The following is an 18,925-nucleotide window of genomic DNA, read 5'->3' as shown; positions in this document are numbered from 1 at the left end:
CTTTCTTTCTTTCTTTCTTTCTTTCTTTCTTTCTTTCTTTCTTTCTTCTTTCTTCTCATAGTCATCCTAATGGGTGTAAGGCACTATCTCATTGTGGTTTTGATTAGTAGTTCCCTAATGATGAGCGATGTTGAGCATCTCTTCATGTGCATATCAGCCATTTGTATATCTTTTTTGGCAAACCATCTGTTCAAGTCCTTTGCCCACTTTTGCATCAGGTTTTGTTGTTGTTGTTGTTGTGTTTTAGAAGTTCACTCTATATCCTGGCTTGTAATCCCTTATCAGAAATATGATTTGCAAATATTTTCTCTCATTCTTTAGGTTGCCTTTTTACTCTGGGTAGTGTCTTTTGATGCACATTTTAAAAAATTTTCCTGAAGTCCAATTTGTCTATTTTAAATTTTGTTACCTGTGCCTTTGGTGTCATATCCTGGAAATCATTGCCTAATCCAATGTCCTGATGTTTTTGTCTTATGTTTTCTTCTAAGAGTTTTACTGTTTTAGGTTTTAAATCTAGGTCTTTTATCCACTTTAAGTTAATTTTTATATGTAGTGTTAGATAAGGGTCCAAATTCATTCTTTTGCAGGTAGATATCCAGTTTTCCCACACCGTTTGTTGAAAAGACTGTCCTTTTCCCATTGGACAGTCTTGGCACCCTTATCAAATATCATTTGACCATAAATGTGAGGGTTCATTTTTGGGCTTTCTATGCTATTACATTTGTCTACATGTCTGTCTTTATGTCAGTACCAAATTGTTTTGATTATTGTAGTTTTATAGAAAGTATTAAAGTTGAGAAGTGTGAGTCCTCCAGTTTTGCTCTTCTTTTTCAAGATTGTTTTGGCTATCTGGGGTTCCTTGAAATTCCATACAAACTTTAGGGTGGGTTTTCTAATTCTGCAAAAAACACCATTTAGATTGCATTGAGTCTGTAGATTGCTTTGTGTAGTTTTATTTTATTTTATTTTATTTATTTGAGAGAGAGAATGGGGAGGAGAGGGGCAGAAGCAGACTCCCTTCTGAGCAGGAAGCCCAACATGGGGCTCGATCCTGGTCCTGGGATCATGACCTGAGCTGAAGGCAGACACTTAACTGACTGAATCACCCAGGCACTCCTAGATTGCTTTGCATATTTTAATTATTTTATTTTATGTTAAATATTTAACAATATTAAATCTGCCAATCCATGAACATGGATGTGTTTCCGTTTACTTACATCTTCAATTTCTTTCAGCAATGTTTTGTAGTTTTCATTGTACAAGTCTTTAACTTCCTTAATTCCTAAGTATTTTATTCTTTTTGATGCTACCGGAAATGAGGCTGTTTTTGTAATTTCTTTTTCGGATGGTTCCTTGTTTGTATATAGAAATGCAACTGATTATTGTGGGTTGACTTTGTATCCTGCTAATTTACTGAGTTAATTTATTAGTTCTAAGATACTAAGGCTTTTTAACTAGGAAACTAATATAAAAATATTTATTTATAACTAATGATATTTGTTTATTATAACAATATAATATTTAATAAATATAATAATTTAGTATTTAATAATAATATATTATAATTAATATAACAATATATAAATATTATAAAAATAATATATTTAATCATCTACATCATTTTCCTGAGTGCTTTTAATATTTTATCTCATTTAGTGCTCACATTGACCCTGAGAGGTGCTATTGCACCCATTTTCCTAGATAAGGAAACTGAGGCCAGAGAGCTCAGTAACAATGATTATGACAGCTTGAGGGCAGGGCCTGAGCCTGCCATGTCCACTGTGGTTTCCTGAGTGCACAGCACAGGGCCCAGCTCAGAGTCAGGCCAAAATCAATATTGCTGAATGATTAACAGCCTGATACACAGGTGTCCTCATGGTGTGAGTCCTGGGAGCAGCACCAATTGTATTTAACTCCAGCACCAACCACATTATTTATATGGCCCCTTCTTTACATGAGACCATTCACTGCGCCTCCAGTCTGGGCAACGTATGTACCCTGGAGCCCACAGACTCAAGGAGGAAAGCATAAAGAGAATTCCTTGCCCGGAACCTCAAGTAGCAATGTTCTTTGTGGCTCTCACAGCTTTGCATCTAAGGTTGGTTGCTGGATTTTTGTTCAACAGCAAATAGTTGAGTTCTGTGTACCAAGCACTGTGAGGGGATTGATGTAGCCCCTGCTGAAAGTCTAGCAGGGGGACTAGAAGACCGAGGCGAAGCAAGGTGGTGGGCTTTGAAGTTATTCCAACACTTGGCTGTGCTGTGAACATTGGGGATTGACGTCTCTCCCTGGAGAGCCCTCTCTGCCCCGGGAACGTGCTATCTTTCAAGATTCCAGATCAGATGCTGCTTCCCCTGAGAAGGCTTCATCCTGCAGGTGCCATCAGCATCCTGTTCACTCCTAGGGGTAGCTCTTCTGCTTTGGTTCGGCTCTCTGCTTCCCCTTAGCACAGTGCCTAGGCTATACCAGAGATTTAACAGATGTTGATAAAAAAAACAAGTGAATAGAAGCATGAACATCTTTATGGCTTGAGTGAAGCTTTTCACCTTTCTAAGCCTCCACTTTCTCATCTGGCCATGGGACTAATAATCCTATAAACCATGGGATTTCACATGGTTTTCCATCTTGGTAAATGTCAAAGGTGACATAAAGGTTAAATCGTATTATTCCAATCCAGGAATTTCTGGAGAGTGGGGACTTCTTGAGAAGCATCTGTAAAGTCCCAGGCAAAGTCTCCCAAATCCTTGCCTCTCTCCTAAAGTCCTAGGGTCTTGGGTGGTGCTGGGGTTCCTGGGCTGCCAGGGTCGTTAAGCTTCACACCTGACTCTCCCTGGGTCGGTTCTTAACCAGCGAGGGTGCCTGCCCACTCGTGCACCCCTGTGTGCCCCACTCCTGCTTCAGCCCGCAGTGGGGTGTGGAGGGGGCAGAGCCGCAGGAGAGGGGGAAAGATAGGGCTGTGAGCCTGATGGGAAGCACAACGAAATTCTCCCTGGTCACCAGGCCCAAACCGGAGTGTTTCCTGCCTCACCTTCCTGAAGACTCGGGCCGCCAAGTTTGAATCAGTGGCTGCTTCCCTCATCGCCAACAGGCCCCGAGGTGAGAATGGCATCCCCCAGATGCTGGGCGGCTCTTTTCTAAGACTTGGTCACTGCAGGCCCAGGTTTGGAGAGGGAGGGTCCCTAGTCATTCATTACTGTCCTCCACAGCCTCTGCTATCCCTCCCTCTGGCTGCTGTCTCTCCTGGGAGCCCAGGCTGACTAAGGCCCCCCATCCTGGCCTGCTCTGGCCCAGTCCTGCCAGCCAGTGAGGTGGTCACGAGGGGAGTGAGGGCCTAACCCTCCTTCCTCCAAATCAAGTTTCCTTGCCCCAGCTGCCCACTCAGAGGCCCTCTGCAAGTGAAGTGGGCCACAGAGGACATCATTTAGTCAGGCTGAGTAAACACCAAGCAAGCCTATACAGGGAAGGCCACAAGCAACCGCAGACAGTCTGACCAAAGAGCCTGAGGAAGAAAAACAAAGAATCCTAAGTGGAGATCAGCTATGAAGCCTGCTCATTTTAGGACGAAGAAGCCAGGGCCCTCCCGAGAGCTTGAGGATGAGCTTCTGAGTCCAGATCTGCCACTAACTAGCTTGGTGACATTACACAAATGACATGACCCCCTCCACCGCGCCCCCTGGGCTTTAGTAAAATGTAACAAGTGGGTCACAGTCCTGCTCCAAAGCTCTAGGATTTTAATTAAAATTACGAGTTGAAAGCAGCCAGCCACCTGTGTTCTGGTGGCAAGGGGAGGCTCGAGTTGTGTGTATTGGTCCCAGGGTACTCGGTCGTTTGTGTTCTTCTCATTAAGTAGTAAGGGACGCTGCAGACTCACGGCCCCAGCAGTCCCCAAGCTGCAGATGCCCTTGGAAGCTTCTTTCCACCCTCCACTCTGAGGCATCCATGTCTTCTGCTTTACCTGGTGGGAGCACAGAGTGCCCTTGCCCCTGAGAGAAGAAGAGGAAACTGCATTCATTAGGGGGCTCCCAAGAGGAAGCAATACACGTGGCGTCCCCACTTCACAAAAGCTTGCTACATGAACACCCATATATAAAACACAGTCAAGAATTGTGTGTGACTGGTAGGCCAAAAAGAGCCCCCCGCCGGCCCCCAGGAATCCCTTTGACTAGGCAAGTGCCACAGTATATTTGAAGTAAGTGCTTATACATACAGGCACACACACACATGCTGATTATTGCTGTAGCCCAAACTTCTGGACCTTTCCTCCATAGTCAAAGCTGGAGCCCTTCCCATCAGAAAAGCTGCCCAGGTTAGTGGAGAAAGAAAAGGCTACTGAGCCATAAAACGGAACCCCTGCCCCAATATTTACTGATAATTCTAACTGATCGGGTAGCCAAGGGAAAAAGAAAAAGGCCCTGGTGTGGCGAGGCTGCAGTGCCTGTCAGCAAAGGCTCAGAGACAGCGCTGCAGGCAGAGTGCACACCCAAGGTGCCCTTCCAGCTGTCCCCTCCTCACAGGTTCTGTCGCCTTCTGGAGGCTGTGCGGTGGGGCCTGTTCCATTGCAAACTTCAGTCCCGTAAGTCGGGCAGTTGGTTGGAAATCGCTTCCGTGTTTTGGGTCTGTTGTTTTCTGTCTCTTTTTTTTTTTTCTTTTTTAAAAGATTTTATTTATTTATTTGAGAGAGAGAGAGAGGGAATGTGAGAGTACGCGCAGGAGCGAGGTGGGGGGGGAGGAGCAGCGGGAGAGGGAGAGGGAGAAGCAGACTCCCCGCTGAGCAGGGAGCCCGATGCGGGGCTCGATCCCAGGACCCTGGGACCATGACCTGAGCCGAAGGCAGATGCTTTAACAACTGAGCCACCCAGGCGCCCCTGTTGTATTTTTCTTTTTTGACACTAGCCTGACTATGAAACACAGCAACCCTTACGGGCTCCAAGTTCTTAGCTTTATTTTTCTATATAGCATTCCTATCTCACTGAAAGATTAACACACGCAGGTGATTCGTTCTTGCTATAGATAGGATACAGCATTCCCCTTGCCATTGTCTGACAGGTAAGCTTTATCTGCAATGGCCCCATGTGCATCTGTGATGGACCGTGTGTGTGTGTGTGTGTGTGTGTGTGTGTGTGTGTGTGTGTGTGTCACGGGCCCTGTGTGTCTGTCTGTCTAGGAGTGGCCCTGTGTGTCCCTGTCTGTGGAAGGCTATGCTTGTGTGTGTGCATGTATAATGGACCATGTGGGTGTCTCTGTAATGGGCCCTGTGCATGTGTCTTTCAGTCCAGGGACAAAGCGCAAGTCAGCAGCATCGCGGTGACAGCAGGAGATGCTCTTGCCTACGTGGCTGACCGGAAAGGCTTTGTGCACATCTATGACATCAAAGAGTATGGCCTGCAAGGACCTGAGCTGCAGTCCCCCAAGAGTAGGCAATGAACTCTTCATGTTAAATACTGTGATGAGCACAGCTTCAGTTTTAACTGAATATTCTCATTGGTAAAATGAAATTGTACCAGTGAGGATGGGAGGGGTCTTTTAAACTCTTTAAGAATGGATGTAGGAACAAATATTTTCATGAAAATATTCACAGTTGGCACAGATACAGGAAAATGGGTACTTGTATATACACTTAGCAGGCAAATCGGTATACCCTATCTGCAGGGCAAGTCGACAATACATATCTAAAGCTTCAAACCAGCAGTCCTATGTCTAGGCATTTGGCTGAAAGGAATAATAAGACATGTGCACAAAGATTTAGTTAGCAGGTTGTGAATCAATACATTGTTTGTAAGAAAGACAATAGAGACAACCTAGATACCTAACATAAGGAGAATTGATTCAGTACATGATGGTATAACAAGTACACCGGGATACCATCTAGTCATTAAATAACAATGCTGTAAATGAAAATATATTTATGGGGAAAATATTCGTGGTAAATTATTAAATGAAAAAATTCAGATTGCAAAACAGTAAAGTACAAGTCTTTGTTAAAACGAAGAAGTACATGGAAGACCGAATGTCTGGAAAGATATACACCGAGGTTTTAGCAAATGTCAGCTCTTTGTAGATGAGGTTATTTATTTTTTATTTTTGGAAATCCATATTTTCTAAATTTTCCGGAAACATATTGCATTAGCAGTCAGAAAAATGTTTAAGAATTTAAAACCCTTTCATGCAATTGTAAAAGTGCTCAAGTTTGGAAAAAAAAAATCAGACAGCACAAAAGAATGGGAAATGAAAAGTAATAGCTGTTACTCTGACCTCTTCTGCCACCTAATTTGCCATTGCTGCATCCTAGGAACACTGTTAATGAATTTTAATTTTCTTCCAGAAAGTTTCTATCCATATAAATACAGGGGCACCTACATACACACAATACATAATTTTCAGGACTTGTTTTTTTTCTTTGTATCCCTTAGACAACTTTCTAACTAAGCATATTTAGCATATTTAATATCTACCATATTTAAATGGTTATATGAAATTCCATTAAATACGTTTCTATAAAGCCAAGAGAGAGGTAAATATTTGCATGCTTCCATTTGGTCACCTTTTCCTGTTTGCCGTGGAAGTTTAAATGCTATAGTAAGAGAAGCTGGAATTTAGAAATAAAAGCCACCTGCCTAGCTTGGGTCCTTTACTCCAAGTACTGGGAGCATAGCTCTTACCTGGCTATTTTACAAATCATTTCTGATTACTTGTCTACTCCTGCATGCTTACCAAACCCAAAGCACTGAGGGAAACCATAACATAAGCACCTTGCATGGGACCCATTTTATATGTCTTTGGACCTGGCATAGGGCCTTACACATAGTAGGTGCTCAATAAACACTTATCAATTAATATAGCAAAACCGACAACTACCACACCACTACCTCTCCCCTTGCGGTCACTCATCCAGATCTGACCCCGTCCTGTAGGAACTATTGTTCAGCACCTGGCATCATGGTGGTTAACTCTGCCACCGTCCTCAAGTGTGTTCTTTCTTTCGGTTTAGGTTTGACGTTCTGGCGGGCCCATGTCAGTGTGGTGATATCATGAGTACCATCCATTTTAGAGTTCAAGATTTTGTAAGCATTAAAATACTTTTCATAGCTTTGATCAAATCAACCCTCTCAGAAGGCCTCTCAGAATTAGTGAAAATAGGAAAAAGGTATTACAGTCCTGCTGTTGGCAGGACTGATTGGAAGTCTTCATTTTTCTTGTAAATGGTGGCTTGTCTTCCTTGACTAGCTCTGATCTGGTATTTTACTGTAAGTTTAGAAATTTAGTAAATTAATTAATTAATATTTATTCATTTAATTTTTTACTGAGTTGAAAGGAGTCAGTGCTAAAGGCATGACCTGAACTCTGGCAGGGCTGTTCTTTACAACCTTTTGATCTCCCCCTGCCCCCCCTCTTCCCCCCCCTCCACAGACCCATCATCCATAAGATGGTTTCCAGTGTATCTTGTTTGATTATCTTGGGGCTGAAGTTGGAGATTTTGGAGAGTGTGGTGTGGTAGGAGGCCAGGAAAGAATGGTACCAGGAATAATTCAGGAGAGTGACCTGGCTTCTAAATTCCAACTCTAATTAATGGAGCATTGACATATTGATCCAATGTCCCTTTCATGCTGGAGCAGCCTTGGAGCACCTCTTCTCCCTTTTTATCTCATTAGTTTGGAGCTGATAGAAGAAAAGCTTCTGCTGTCGTCCTCCCTTGACTGCACCGTGTGCCTGTGGAGCAGGGGCAGGGAGTACATAGGTATCGAACATCCCCCTGGCTGCTGCCTCAGTCCCAGTTCAGGGCTTCTGATGTAGCCTCTGGTGAGTCATGAATTCTCTGAGGCCAAGTATATTAGTCAGCTCAAGCTGCCTAACAAACACCATCCACCGAGTGACTAAGACAATAGACATTTATTTCTAACATGCGAATAGTTCTGTAGACTGGAGGTCTGAGATCAGGTGCTAGCATGATTGGGTTCTGGAGAGAGCTCTCTTCCTGGCTTGCAGAGGGCCATCTTCTTGTATCTTCACACGGCAGAGAGACTCCTCTGGTATCTCTTCTTATCAGATCTCTGTCAGATCAGGGTTCTACCCTTATGACCTCAATTTCACCTTAATTACTTCCATAAAGGCTTTATCTCCAAATACAGTCACATTGGGGGGTGAGGGCTTTAACATGTGAGTTTTGGGGGGAAACAAAATTCAGTCTATACCTTAAAATTCAGCTTACTTTCACAAAAATTAGCAAAATCAAAGACATTTAGACTTCGAGAACTCAGCCAGACTGAAATCAGTGAGTTTGGTAAGGAACCGTGTTACCATAGGGTCATGTCTTGGTAGGAACAATTCAGGACTGGGCGAGCTGTGCATGGGGAAAGGCCTAGCCAGAGTAGGCTAAAGTAATGAGATTAACCCGACTTACTGCATAGAGAGACTCTGTACCTGTTTCAGCGGGTCATCTTGTTTCCCTAACTGATATTCCTTGAAGCAAGTGCTAAAACTGTTTAGAATTTGTCCTGTAAGTCCTTAGTATATTACTGAGTAGATTAAGCACCCATGTGATGCATTTTGTAGAAGGCATACCAGGCCTGAGTCTCCAGAGCCAACTGCCCTGGAGTTGTTTCTTACAGAACTACAGAAGCAGAACTAAATTTGATTAGGTTGACCTAACAATCTTAGCAGTAAGCTTTGCTCCGATTAGAAGCCAGGTTAGCTTCTGTACTATGCTTATTTGTCTCTATTCTTCCAGGAACCTTTGGGCAGCATAGCTCCTGGGATATTTTCACTCCCGCCTCCTGGAGCCACCCTAGAGTGCCCTATGAAATTTTGACAGATCCCCAGAGCATGCCTGCTTACCCGGTGCTGGAAGGGAATGTGGCTGCCATGCACACAGAAGTGGAGGAGCAAGACAATGTGGTGGAGGAAAAGGCTAAGGTTGGTCCTGGCACATCCAATTCACATTTTTGCATTTTGGAATTTTGTGGCTTCCAGGCAGATTAGCATGGAATAGAAACTGCATCCTGAAAGAGTGAAGGAATGACCCAGAGAACCAAGTAAATATGGGGATTAAAAATGTGTCCCTAGATCATGCTACTGACCAGAGCTGGGGCAGGGGTGTGGGTGAGGGTTGTTGGTGTCTGTGGGAATAGCTGAAGCTCCTCTCCCAGTGTCACTTGACTTTGTCCTCCTTTTGACCAACAAAAAGGCGACTGTCCCTGGCCTTGGAATGTAAGGAGACTCATGTGCAGCCCCGCTGTCACATCTGAGAAAGACAGACTGATAATTCAGCCCACTGCACACACTCCCCATTAAGAAATACACACAAAAGCTTGGCTTCCTAGCAAGTGAAAGGAAGAAATGGTCGGGTTAGTGCCCTAGTCTATGAAAATCAAAATTGGAGCAAGAGATTTTGAGAAGGGTCTGGTAGAGGCAGTCTTGATTTAGAGCTTAGTGAAATATATGGATTTCCAAGAAATGCTTGCCCTTTAATAAGCTGAAAAGAAGGTCATTTCATGAGCTATTGCTCACTGGTTATGTTACAGCTCAGAGCAGAACACCTGCTCTGGCAGCAAAATAATGTGTCTCAGGTTTTTCCTTGGCAGCCTTCTAGAATACTGATCACACAGTATAACCCCGTCACTGACTTCTGTGTAGAGCCACAGACATGCTCAAAATAGGAAATAAAGGGACCAGGCAAGCATAGATCAAGAAAACCTTCTGTCTTGTCAGAGGCCTCTCACATTTCCATGATCGTGTTCTCATAAGCATTCCCAAGGTTATAAAGAGGTACCGCGGTGGCTCTCAGGAGATCAGAAAGTGTCTACCCAGCACTATCAGCCTATTTGGGAAATACAGTAATTTCCATGTGCATTTGATATAGAGCAAATAAATGAGTTCATTAATTTTGATAGACCCGCAATTTGGAAACAAAAGCACAGAGGGAGGTGGGAAGAGAGGAAGGCCAGGAGGGGGAAAATGTGCTGACGTGCGCAGAAGCCAGGCGGAAGTTTGGCTGGAAGGCAGTCCTAGAGAGAAATTCCGACTGCAAGTCTAATGTAGGAACAGGAAGGAGGGAGCTGAGGGAGGGCAAAGCAGGAGGAAGAAGGAAGGGAGGGGAAGGGAGAGGCGGGGAGGGGAGGAAGGCTCTTCAGTTCAACAAATCAAAATAGATAATTTTACAGGATGTTTGTTCTCTGAGGTGAAAGGGGGTGGGGCAGTGGACTCCAGGATTAACCTTGGTCTTGTGTAGATAAACCATTGGGTGCTTCTGTGTTTATTATTCTGTCCAATTTGACCGCTGGTACCTCAGGAAACAGCCTGTAAATTCTTCCCAAGACAAATACATGGGGAGAAAAAGAAAAGAATCTGAGCCCTTATATAGTGTATTTGGGCCAGTCAATGGGAATCCAAACTGTGAAATTGCAGAATAAAGTGCTTGCAGCACTCTTTACAAGGTAGGGTCACCTGAGTTCTGATCTCAAGTTCACCTTTACTAGATGTGTGACCTTCAGCAATCACTCCCATTAATCTCTGAAATGAGAGGGGGATTAGCTGATCTGTGAGTTTTGTTCCAGCCCTAAAAATGTTACGTTTCTCTGAATGTCTGTTTTGCAAAGCTGAATGTGTTGATTGGATTCTGGGTGTCAGTAGCGATTCTTCCAGAATGCCAGACTATCAAACACAACCACAACTAAAATAAGTTGACAGAATGCAGAAAACCATTCACCTGGAAAATAGCACATATGAGTTGGTGGTTTGAAAACTGAGTAAAAGCTCTGGGGAAAATGCTCTTGTTTTCTAACAGATTCAGCCAGCCTGGATCTTGTTCCAACACGGAAAATTCATGTAACTGACAAGTTATCCCTGTTCCCCATCACCAGTATGATCATGGGTTCCCATTCCCGTAACTGTTCCTTCTTCTTCCAGCCTGAAAAGACCCCGAACCCTTGCTCTCCAGAAGACCCCATCCTTGAAGCTGAAATGAAAGAAGACATAGATCGATGGTGTGCATTTCGCAATGGCAGGTCAGCCTAACGGGAGCAGGCAGGGCGAAGTGAGGGCCCCCCTAAAGTCAGGCAGGCTTTCCTGGCTGAGACATCCTATGCCACTCTGTCATCAGCATGGGCCCCTTGTCCCCAAGCCCCCAGCCTGTGACTATAATGAGGTCACCATTCAGATCTCACCAGTGTGATGTCCTACCTGCATGACTGGACACTCTGAGCCCCAGTTTTGTCTAGCCATCCCAGCTCCATGGCTGATGTTGCTGCCCTCAAGACCACGTGAGGCACTACCCCCGCACTGTTCTTGCAGCCGCTCTGATCTCCTGAAGGCATGGGGTTGGGGGCAGGCACTGGGGCGTCCAAAGCTCAGATAACACGGGGTACCACAAAGGCCCGGTGTGCCCTCCAGCCTCCCTGCACTGGGATGTGGCTGGGTTCTACAGAGAAGTAGGATGAATGAAAGCCTCTCTCCAGTTCTGTAAGGTGTTTTGTTCCCCAGGCCCTGTACCAGCCTTCATGGGTCCCAATCACCAAGAGGCCTGAAAACCCCCTATAGTGTCCCCTGCTGCTCCTTTCATCATGGGATTTAGATCTAGACTGTGGGGCTGCATGAGTGATGACACCATCCTGACCTGCCCAGTCCCCTTGGTGCAGTGGCTCCATGTCATCAGGAGCCCAGGCCCCTTCTTCGTACTTCTGCCCACTATCTTAGATCTGGTTTCTGTCTTCACTGTCACCTTATGGTACAAACAGCTGCCAGGGCCTCCCACCTTCCAGATAGTGTGAAGAAACAGGAGCATGGAGAACAGAGGTCCAGGACAAAAGGGAGGCACATCCCAGCCAGATCAGATCCCTTTATGGACTTCTCCAGAATGTCCTGCACACTTCCTCTTACATCCTGTTGGCCAGAACTTAGTCACACAGGACTAAGTCAGCCTGTGTGACTAAGTTCTGGCCAACAGGATGTAAGATTACGGGACCTGTGTGACTAAGTTCTGGCCAACAGGATGTAAGATTACGGGACCAAGCTACAAGAGAAGTTCAGAGTTCTGTAACCAAGGAGGAAAGCAACAAAGGATTTTTGGGAGACGACTAGCAATTTCTGTTTGAGTGGGTCAAATAGTAGGATGTTTCAGATGCTATTGAAATCAGAGGGCATCACACATGGAAACCCTACCGTGTGTATCATGCCAGAACATGGCAGACAGCCATGAATTTAAAGTTTGGCTTGGGAGACTATTTGGCTGGTTAGAAATGACATGGACTAAGGTTACAGTTATAGGTCTGTCTTTGAAAACAGTGTGACCTCAGGCAAGTCATTTAAACTTCCTGTTGGTACACCTGGTGATCTCCCAGCTGGATCTGCACTCTAAGGAGATGGTGAGCATGACAGTGTGTTGGTCTGGAGATGGAAAGGGAGGGGGCGCCTCCATCCACAGACACCTGGGGTTTCACATTACCAGCGTCTTCATCATCGTCATCATGGGCAGCAGCAGAATCAATGTCATTCTTTAAACACCTTCATAGAACCAGCTTGGGTTTTAGTTGCCTCTCCTCAGAGTGTTAGTCTGCTCAGGTTGCTGTAGCAAAACACAAGACAGGGTGGCTTACACAACAGACATTTATTCTTAGAGTTCTGGAGGGTGGAAGTCCAAGATCAAGGTTCTGGACAACTCAGTTCCAGGTGGGGGCCTTCTCACTGTGTCCTCATGGGGTGAAACAATAACGATCTCTCTTCCTCTTTTTCTAAAGACACTAATCCTATCGTAAGGGTCCCACCTCATGACCTCATCAACCCTAATTACCTCCCAAAGACCCCCATCTCCAAAGAGCATCACACTGGGGGTTAGGGCTCTAACATCTGAGTTTTGAGGGACACCATTCAGTCCATCACCGGAGATGGCTGTGGGTGTGAGGTGGGGCAAGCCTGCCAAACAACATAAACCAACAGCAGGAGGCAGCCACAGGAAGATGCCATCACGCTCGTTAGGTCCATGCCAAGTGGGGCAGCACGAAAATCGGCTCTGGACTCAGTACCGATTCTCTACTGCTCTCTGCTGAATGGACCCAAGACTGGAACATAAAGGGGGCGCTGTGAGCAGTGAAGAAAAGAGGCCAGAGTGGGGCTGCTTAGAGAGTCCCAACCAGGAGGGGAACCGGTGGAAATACTCTCCTCCAACTGGATCGACGCCACTTTGTTGGGCTACTTAAAAATATATGTTTTTTAAGGCAGGGAACCCATGTACATACAGTAAATGTTTTATTTCAACTTGCAACAGTAAAATGTGCATTTGTTACCCAATCTTTGGATGCTGGGCCAAGACTTTTTCTTCAACTAAGAGACAAGTTCAACACAGTCTTCCATAAATATATTAGATAAGACTTTCAGTTTCTGCTCTTTTTAAGTAGGGCAAGAACTTAAAGATACTTGCAAAGCAATATGAGCACAGTAGCCTCCTAGATTTTTAGAATTTTCCCCATACTTTAAAAGTTGTCCCATCAGGGCACCTGGGTGGCTCAGTCGTTAAGCGTCTGCCTTCAGCTCAGGTCATGATCCCAGGGTCCTGGGATCGAGCCCCACATCGGGCTCCCTGCTCTGCGGGAAGCCTGCTTCTCCCTCTCCCACTCCCCCTGCTTGTGTTCCCTCTCTTGCTGTGTCTCTCTGTCAAATAAATAAACAAAATCTTTAAAAAAATAAAAAATAAAAAATAAAAAAATAAAAGTTGTCCCATCTATCCTCAATTCAATATCACCCTTCATCTGGTCTTTCCAAAGAATTCATCTTGGTTTTTACAAGTTTTTTTCACCCTAATTTCATTAATTTTCATATCTGGTAAATTGATTTATAATCACAATAAAATGTACCACTGGCATAAATAGGCTTGGGAACAAACACAGTGGGTCCTTGTTAAGCATACAACTCGACACTCAACCATCGGGATCAGACTTGTCATCTACCAATCACGACCATTGGGAGGCTGTGGGCATCGGGCAGGGTGTTTACAGAGTCTGTCAATCCATCCGTTCAGTTAGGAGGGCGTCTGCCACATGTGATCCTTTGAGTAGCAAGGATCAAAACAAATCAAACTGATGCTTTCCCTGGACAGCCTGGCTGTAGCACTGAGGACGAGAAGAAGAGAACACAGGAGGGAAGGGGGAGGGGGACGACCCTGTCATTGGTCTACCCATCAGATACCTCATCTACCTTCTCTCAGTGGGGCCCAGCCTTCTCAAATAGCACGCACATTATCCAACACCAAAAAATGTTGAGGATCTTCCAGGTCCCTTCTGATATTTAGGCAGGAATTCCTAAATGATTTTTGTTTCATTCTCACGACATCCTGGAGCTGTACTGCATGTTATCCACACTTACAGATAAGGGAACTGAGGCTTAGGAGTTTGCCCAAAGTCGAACCACTGATGTGTGGTCACTGCTCTGTGAAAAGACCATACGTCAGAGGAGGGCTTTTATATGAGCATAGAAAGGAAGTTGTAGCTTTTTTTTTTTTAAGACTTATTTATTTATTTGAGGCAGTGGGAAAGGGTAGCAGGAGAGGGAGAGAGAATTCTCAAGCAGACTCCCCATTGAGCACGGAGCCCGAAGTGGGGCTCCATCTCACCACCCAGAGATCATGACCTGAGCGGAAACCAAGAGTTGGATGCTTAACCAACTGAGCCACCTAGGCGGCCCAGGGAGGTATAGCTTTATAATGCTCCAGATACGAAGTAGAAGCTGTTGGCAATGGGCAGGTTATGGTGGAATCAAACACCCTCCCCCAAATGCAGGCCTGAGTGATGACGCTATTGTTAACTAGCTGGGGTTCACTTGTACAGAAAGGGGTGAACAGGTGGCCAGGAGTAGGTGCTTTCCAGGCTGTGCAGATTGAAGCGAGGCTGGGAGAGGCAGACTGGGAGGAGACTCGGTACCAGGAAGGCGAGTGGATGACCCAGCAGCCGTGCATGGAGCAGGGAGAGGGAGAGGATACACTTGGACTCTGAGAGACACGGAGGAGCTGCTGACAGAGACCATGGAAGCCAGTAAGCAGACGGAGAATAGCACCACAGAGACAAACTGCTCTAGCAAAGGGCAGTGAAGTATATCTCCTATCCCTGATAGATCAGGAACATTTAGGCTTGGTCTCAAGATTTTTGCTGGAAATTGTCCATAAATACTTCCAGAGAGTTTATTTGGCATTCATGCTACACAGTTTGTTGAGCACCACTCTGTGCTGGGCACAGTGGGAATAGAAAAGAGTCTGTGACCCGAAGGAGTTCACACTCGGGGAAGCAGGGGGGTCTCCAGGCTCCAGCCCTTCACTGCTTGGCTGCCCCCTGACAGCAGGGGTGCAAAGCATCGTGGAAACAGTAGGGTGGGCTTCCTGGAAGAATGGAATTCCTAACCAGACCTGAAAGTTGACTAGGACGTAGCCATTTGAAAGGGAACCTTTAGAGAAGGAAGAGCAGCTACGGCATGGAGGGCCACGAGGACATTAAGCTAAGTGAAATAAGCCAGACGCAAAAGGATGACTACTGCAGGACTCCACTCACAGGAGGACCTGGCAGGAGTCAGATTCAGAGACAGAGAGGTGGTTGCCGGGGGCTGGGGGAAGAGGGGAATAAGGAGTCGTGTAATGGGGATAGTTTCCATTTTACAAGATGCAAAGAGTTCCAGACATGCATGGTGGTGATGGTTGCACAACAGTGTGAACGGGTTTTATGCCACCAAACTACACTGTAGTTCACAATGACTAAGATGGCGCATTGTGTGTTATGCGAATCTTACCACAATTAAAAGTTAAAGGGAGGGGGGAGGAGGAAGGGAGGGAGGGGGAGAGAGAGAGGAGCATGAGGCAAGGGCCAAGGCAAGAGAGAAAGGTGGAGGAGTTCCGGGGACTGTGAGAAGCTCGCCAGCACAGAGTCTGGGGGGGGGGGGGGGGGGGGGGGGGGCGGTGACAGTGGCAAGGACTAGACTACGAAAAAATTCTGAGGGTTGGAAGTAGATGGCTTTCCAAGGTGTTGAGAAGTAAACAAGAGGGAGATGAGCTGGTGATAGAGGGTCAAGTAGAAGAGACCAACATGCTCGTGCTTTTGCTAATGGAAGCTGGGGGATGATGGGAAGGACCACCGGGCTGAGCAGGGGGGCTTACATTTCAGCAGGCGGCAGCAGGTGCCCAAGGAATCTGCATGCTCACCCGGTTCTTTTCCTCCAGGCTGCCGCTTGACTAGAACCAGCCTTCCAGGAGAACGTGTGAGCTGGGGTGGCCCAGCCTCTACCAGGCCCTCCGGTGCCACGAGGTCGCCTGTGTGTCCGCTGTTGGGGAGAAGCCAGAGTTGTCTATTATTGGCTCAGACTCGTTGAATTTAAATTTTCTCGCACAGGATAAAGAAGGACGTGAAGCTGCCCAGGAGGAGCACTGATCACATAGCCGTTTCCGTGTCTGGGCTCTGCAGGGGCCAGGTTGCTATTGTCTTGGCAAATTCTTCTTCCCCAGTTAACCTAGATGTCTGAGGGAGAGTAAGCTTTGCCCGACAGGGATAAGGAAGAACAGAGCAAGGAATGATTTCAGCCAATGTGGGCTTCCTCCCAAAGCAATTAGAGCTTGAATTGAAGCAACCGAGTTGGATTCGGGGTTATTTTTCCTTGGAAGCCATGATGTCATTGAGTGAAGAGCCAGGACAGAGCTGACGGCCTGCATACAGCTCCACCCACAGCCCTGATATCACCAACAACCACCGCCCGCAGGTAGGACGGGACAGCGGACAGGAAAGGGAGACTGTTGGTAACAAACCGACAATTTGGGGAAAGTTCGCTTTGTGCCAGGCAAGCCTCAGTTAAGAGCTGGAATGTATTATCTCCTTTATTCCTAGTAACACCTCTATGAGTAGATACTGTTAGTGTCCCCCTTTCACCAACAGGGAAACTGAGGCTCTGGGAGGTGAGATGACTGGCCCATGGCCATCAGTTAAGTAAATGGCACAAGAAAGTCCAGAGCCCACAGTCCTAACTACCAACAATGCGGCCCATCAGAGTTGAGAAAAGCGGGCTCTGGGAATAAAATCAGAAGGCCGATTGCCCTCTCCTTTCCAAGCGGGGTCCCAGAGCAACCATTTTGAAGCTTTGGCCCTCTCAGAGCTCCCAACCGTGGTAGAGAAAGAATAACGAAGCATCTGCCAGTTACAGCGCACTTGCTATGCCAATCTCTTCACGGGCATCGTTTAACCTTGAAGCAGCCTAGGTAAGGTGCATCCCTGCTTTATAGGTGAGAAAACTGGTCCTTACAGAGATTACGGGTTTTTTACGCAAAGTCACACAAGCCAAAATCTTCCAGCTTCAAACCTTAGTTTGGCCCCAGTCACAGGGCTATAAATCTCCACCCCTCATTCAAAGCCATCATGTTGCAAATGAGGATAGTACGGTACAGAACCCACGACTGCAAACACAGGAAGTCTCCTGACGCCGCAGTCCAGTACTTTGCAGTACCCACTCACCTGCTCTTTGGTCAGCCCATGAGCAGTAGCCTTCTCAGAAGGGCAGGAGGGGTACTGTCATGGCCATTCTGCCCCTCCCCATCGGGCAAAGAGTCTGCAGGACTGAGAAGAAGTGTCCCGCTTCCGGACCACGCTGCGGGTCCTGGGACCTGGAAATATCATGCCCAGATGGCCCTGAATCCATGTCCAGATCCATGCCGTGTCCTCAGGGATTTGTCAATCTGTGAAGAGACCACAGAGTCCCAGCCCAGCAGGGCAGCAAAGGGGATGGGTATTTGCTGGGGTGCAGATACACAGTGGCAGGGGCGGGGGTGCCCATATATGTCCCTCACGGTGGGAAGGAGAAATATGTCCCTCAAGGTGGAGGGAGAAAGAGGGTGAGCTGGGGCAACCAGAGGCTGCCCTCCCTGCATCGCCACATCCCCATGGAACTATGAGGACTCCAAAAATTCTACATTCATCCTGGCCTTCTGGGGCCTTCTGGGTGGCCAAGGTAGGAGGAGAGAACACTCCCCATCTGTTAAGATTTTACTGAACACTTTGTTAACTTGATATTTAACTTTTAAAGACTGAGCCTCCATTTGTACTCTTGCCCTGGCCCCCCAAGTATGGGGGGTGAGCCTGCCCCTACTTCCCTTTCAACTCTCAGACTCTTATTGTCCCCCACACCCCCAGGTCCCTGTGGCCTTACTCCCTATTCCACCCTTGCCAGGAACATTGGATCCTCACTGAGCGCTTTTTAGAGCCCCCCCCCTGCGTCCCCCCCTCCCATGAAGGGCATTCCACAGGTTTCTGTATTGTCAGCAGCCCCAGGGGAGATGCTGCCCTGCTTTCTGGCTAAGTTGCCTGATTGTTCTCTGACATTTTTCTGACCCAGCCACGCAGGAGCCCAGACCGCAGTACCTCCAACCGGCGCCCGTGGAAAACGCTCCCATCAGTGAAGACCCCTGCTTACCCGTTAGGCAATCCAAGCTTAGGCAAAATGAGAAATGTATTGATTCGTAGAACCATGGGAAAAACGATGACCAAGAACTTACAAACCTCATCAGGACTGACCTTCCTTCCTTGTCCCGGTGGTTCTGCCTGTTCTCTCTTTCTCCGCAGACCAGTTCTGTCCACCTTGCTGGAAACATGGCCACAACAGTCTCTGGGTTTAATCGGTAGCTTTAATTCCACAGAGAGACTGACTTCAAGTTCTCTTGGGTTCCGAGTCTCAAATCCCTGGCAAAGAGACTTGCTGAGGTATCTTGGGTCAGCACTTACCTTGGCTCAAACTAAATGAGGGCTGGGGACTGGTTCCTTTAAACATGGCTGGTCTCTTAGAGCCGCGGTGATGCAAAGGCCCTGCTCCCTTGGAGAAGAGGAGGGGCCTGGGGACACAAACAATCCTCTGCATGTCTCCGAAAGCTAGACTATTGATTCCCACCACTTCAGACTATCAAACTATGCTTATCTGCCTG

The 18,925-nt window shown here is 46.6% G+C and overlaps 1 protein-coding gene across 1 annotated transcript in view; it reads left to right on the top strand.

Annotated features, from left to right (window-relative positions):
- LOC112826383 (cilia- and flagella-associated protein 337-like) overlaps positions 1-16,394 on the top strand; it is a 42,424-nt gene extending 26,030 nt beyond the window's left edge. The window contains 9 exon segments of the mRNA XM_025874513.1: positions 3,001-3,096; positions 4,515-4,573; positions 5,272-5,413; positions 6,989-7,049; positions 7,650-7,735; positions 8,726-8,910; positions 10,903-11,000; positions 12,022-12,043; positions 16,209-16,394. Of these exon segments, the coding sequence (XP_025730298.1) occupies positions 3,001-3,096; positions 4,515-4,573; positions 5,272-5,413; positions 6,989-7,049; positions 7,650-7,735; positions 8,726-8,910; positions 10,903-11,000; positions 12,022-12,043; positions 16,209-16,394 (935 nt within the window).
- Positions 16,395-18,925: the final 2,531 nt, after the last annotated feature.

The sequence above is a fragment of the Callorhinus ursinus genome, unplaced genomic scaffold (genome assembly GCF_003265705.2).
Source record: "Callorhinus ursinus isolate GAN/ISIS: 27379988/994484 unplaced genomic scaffold, GSC_fseal_2.0 scaffold7, whole genome shotgun sequence".
Lineage (NCBI taxonomy): Eukaryota > Metazoa > Chordata > Mammalia > Carnivora > Otariidae > Callorhinus > Callorhinus ursinus.
Note: the sequence above shows the minus strand (reverse complement) of the source record. Positions and strands in the feature narration are given on the sequence as shown.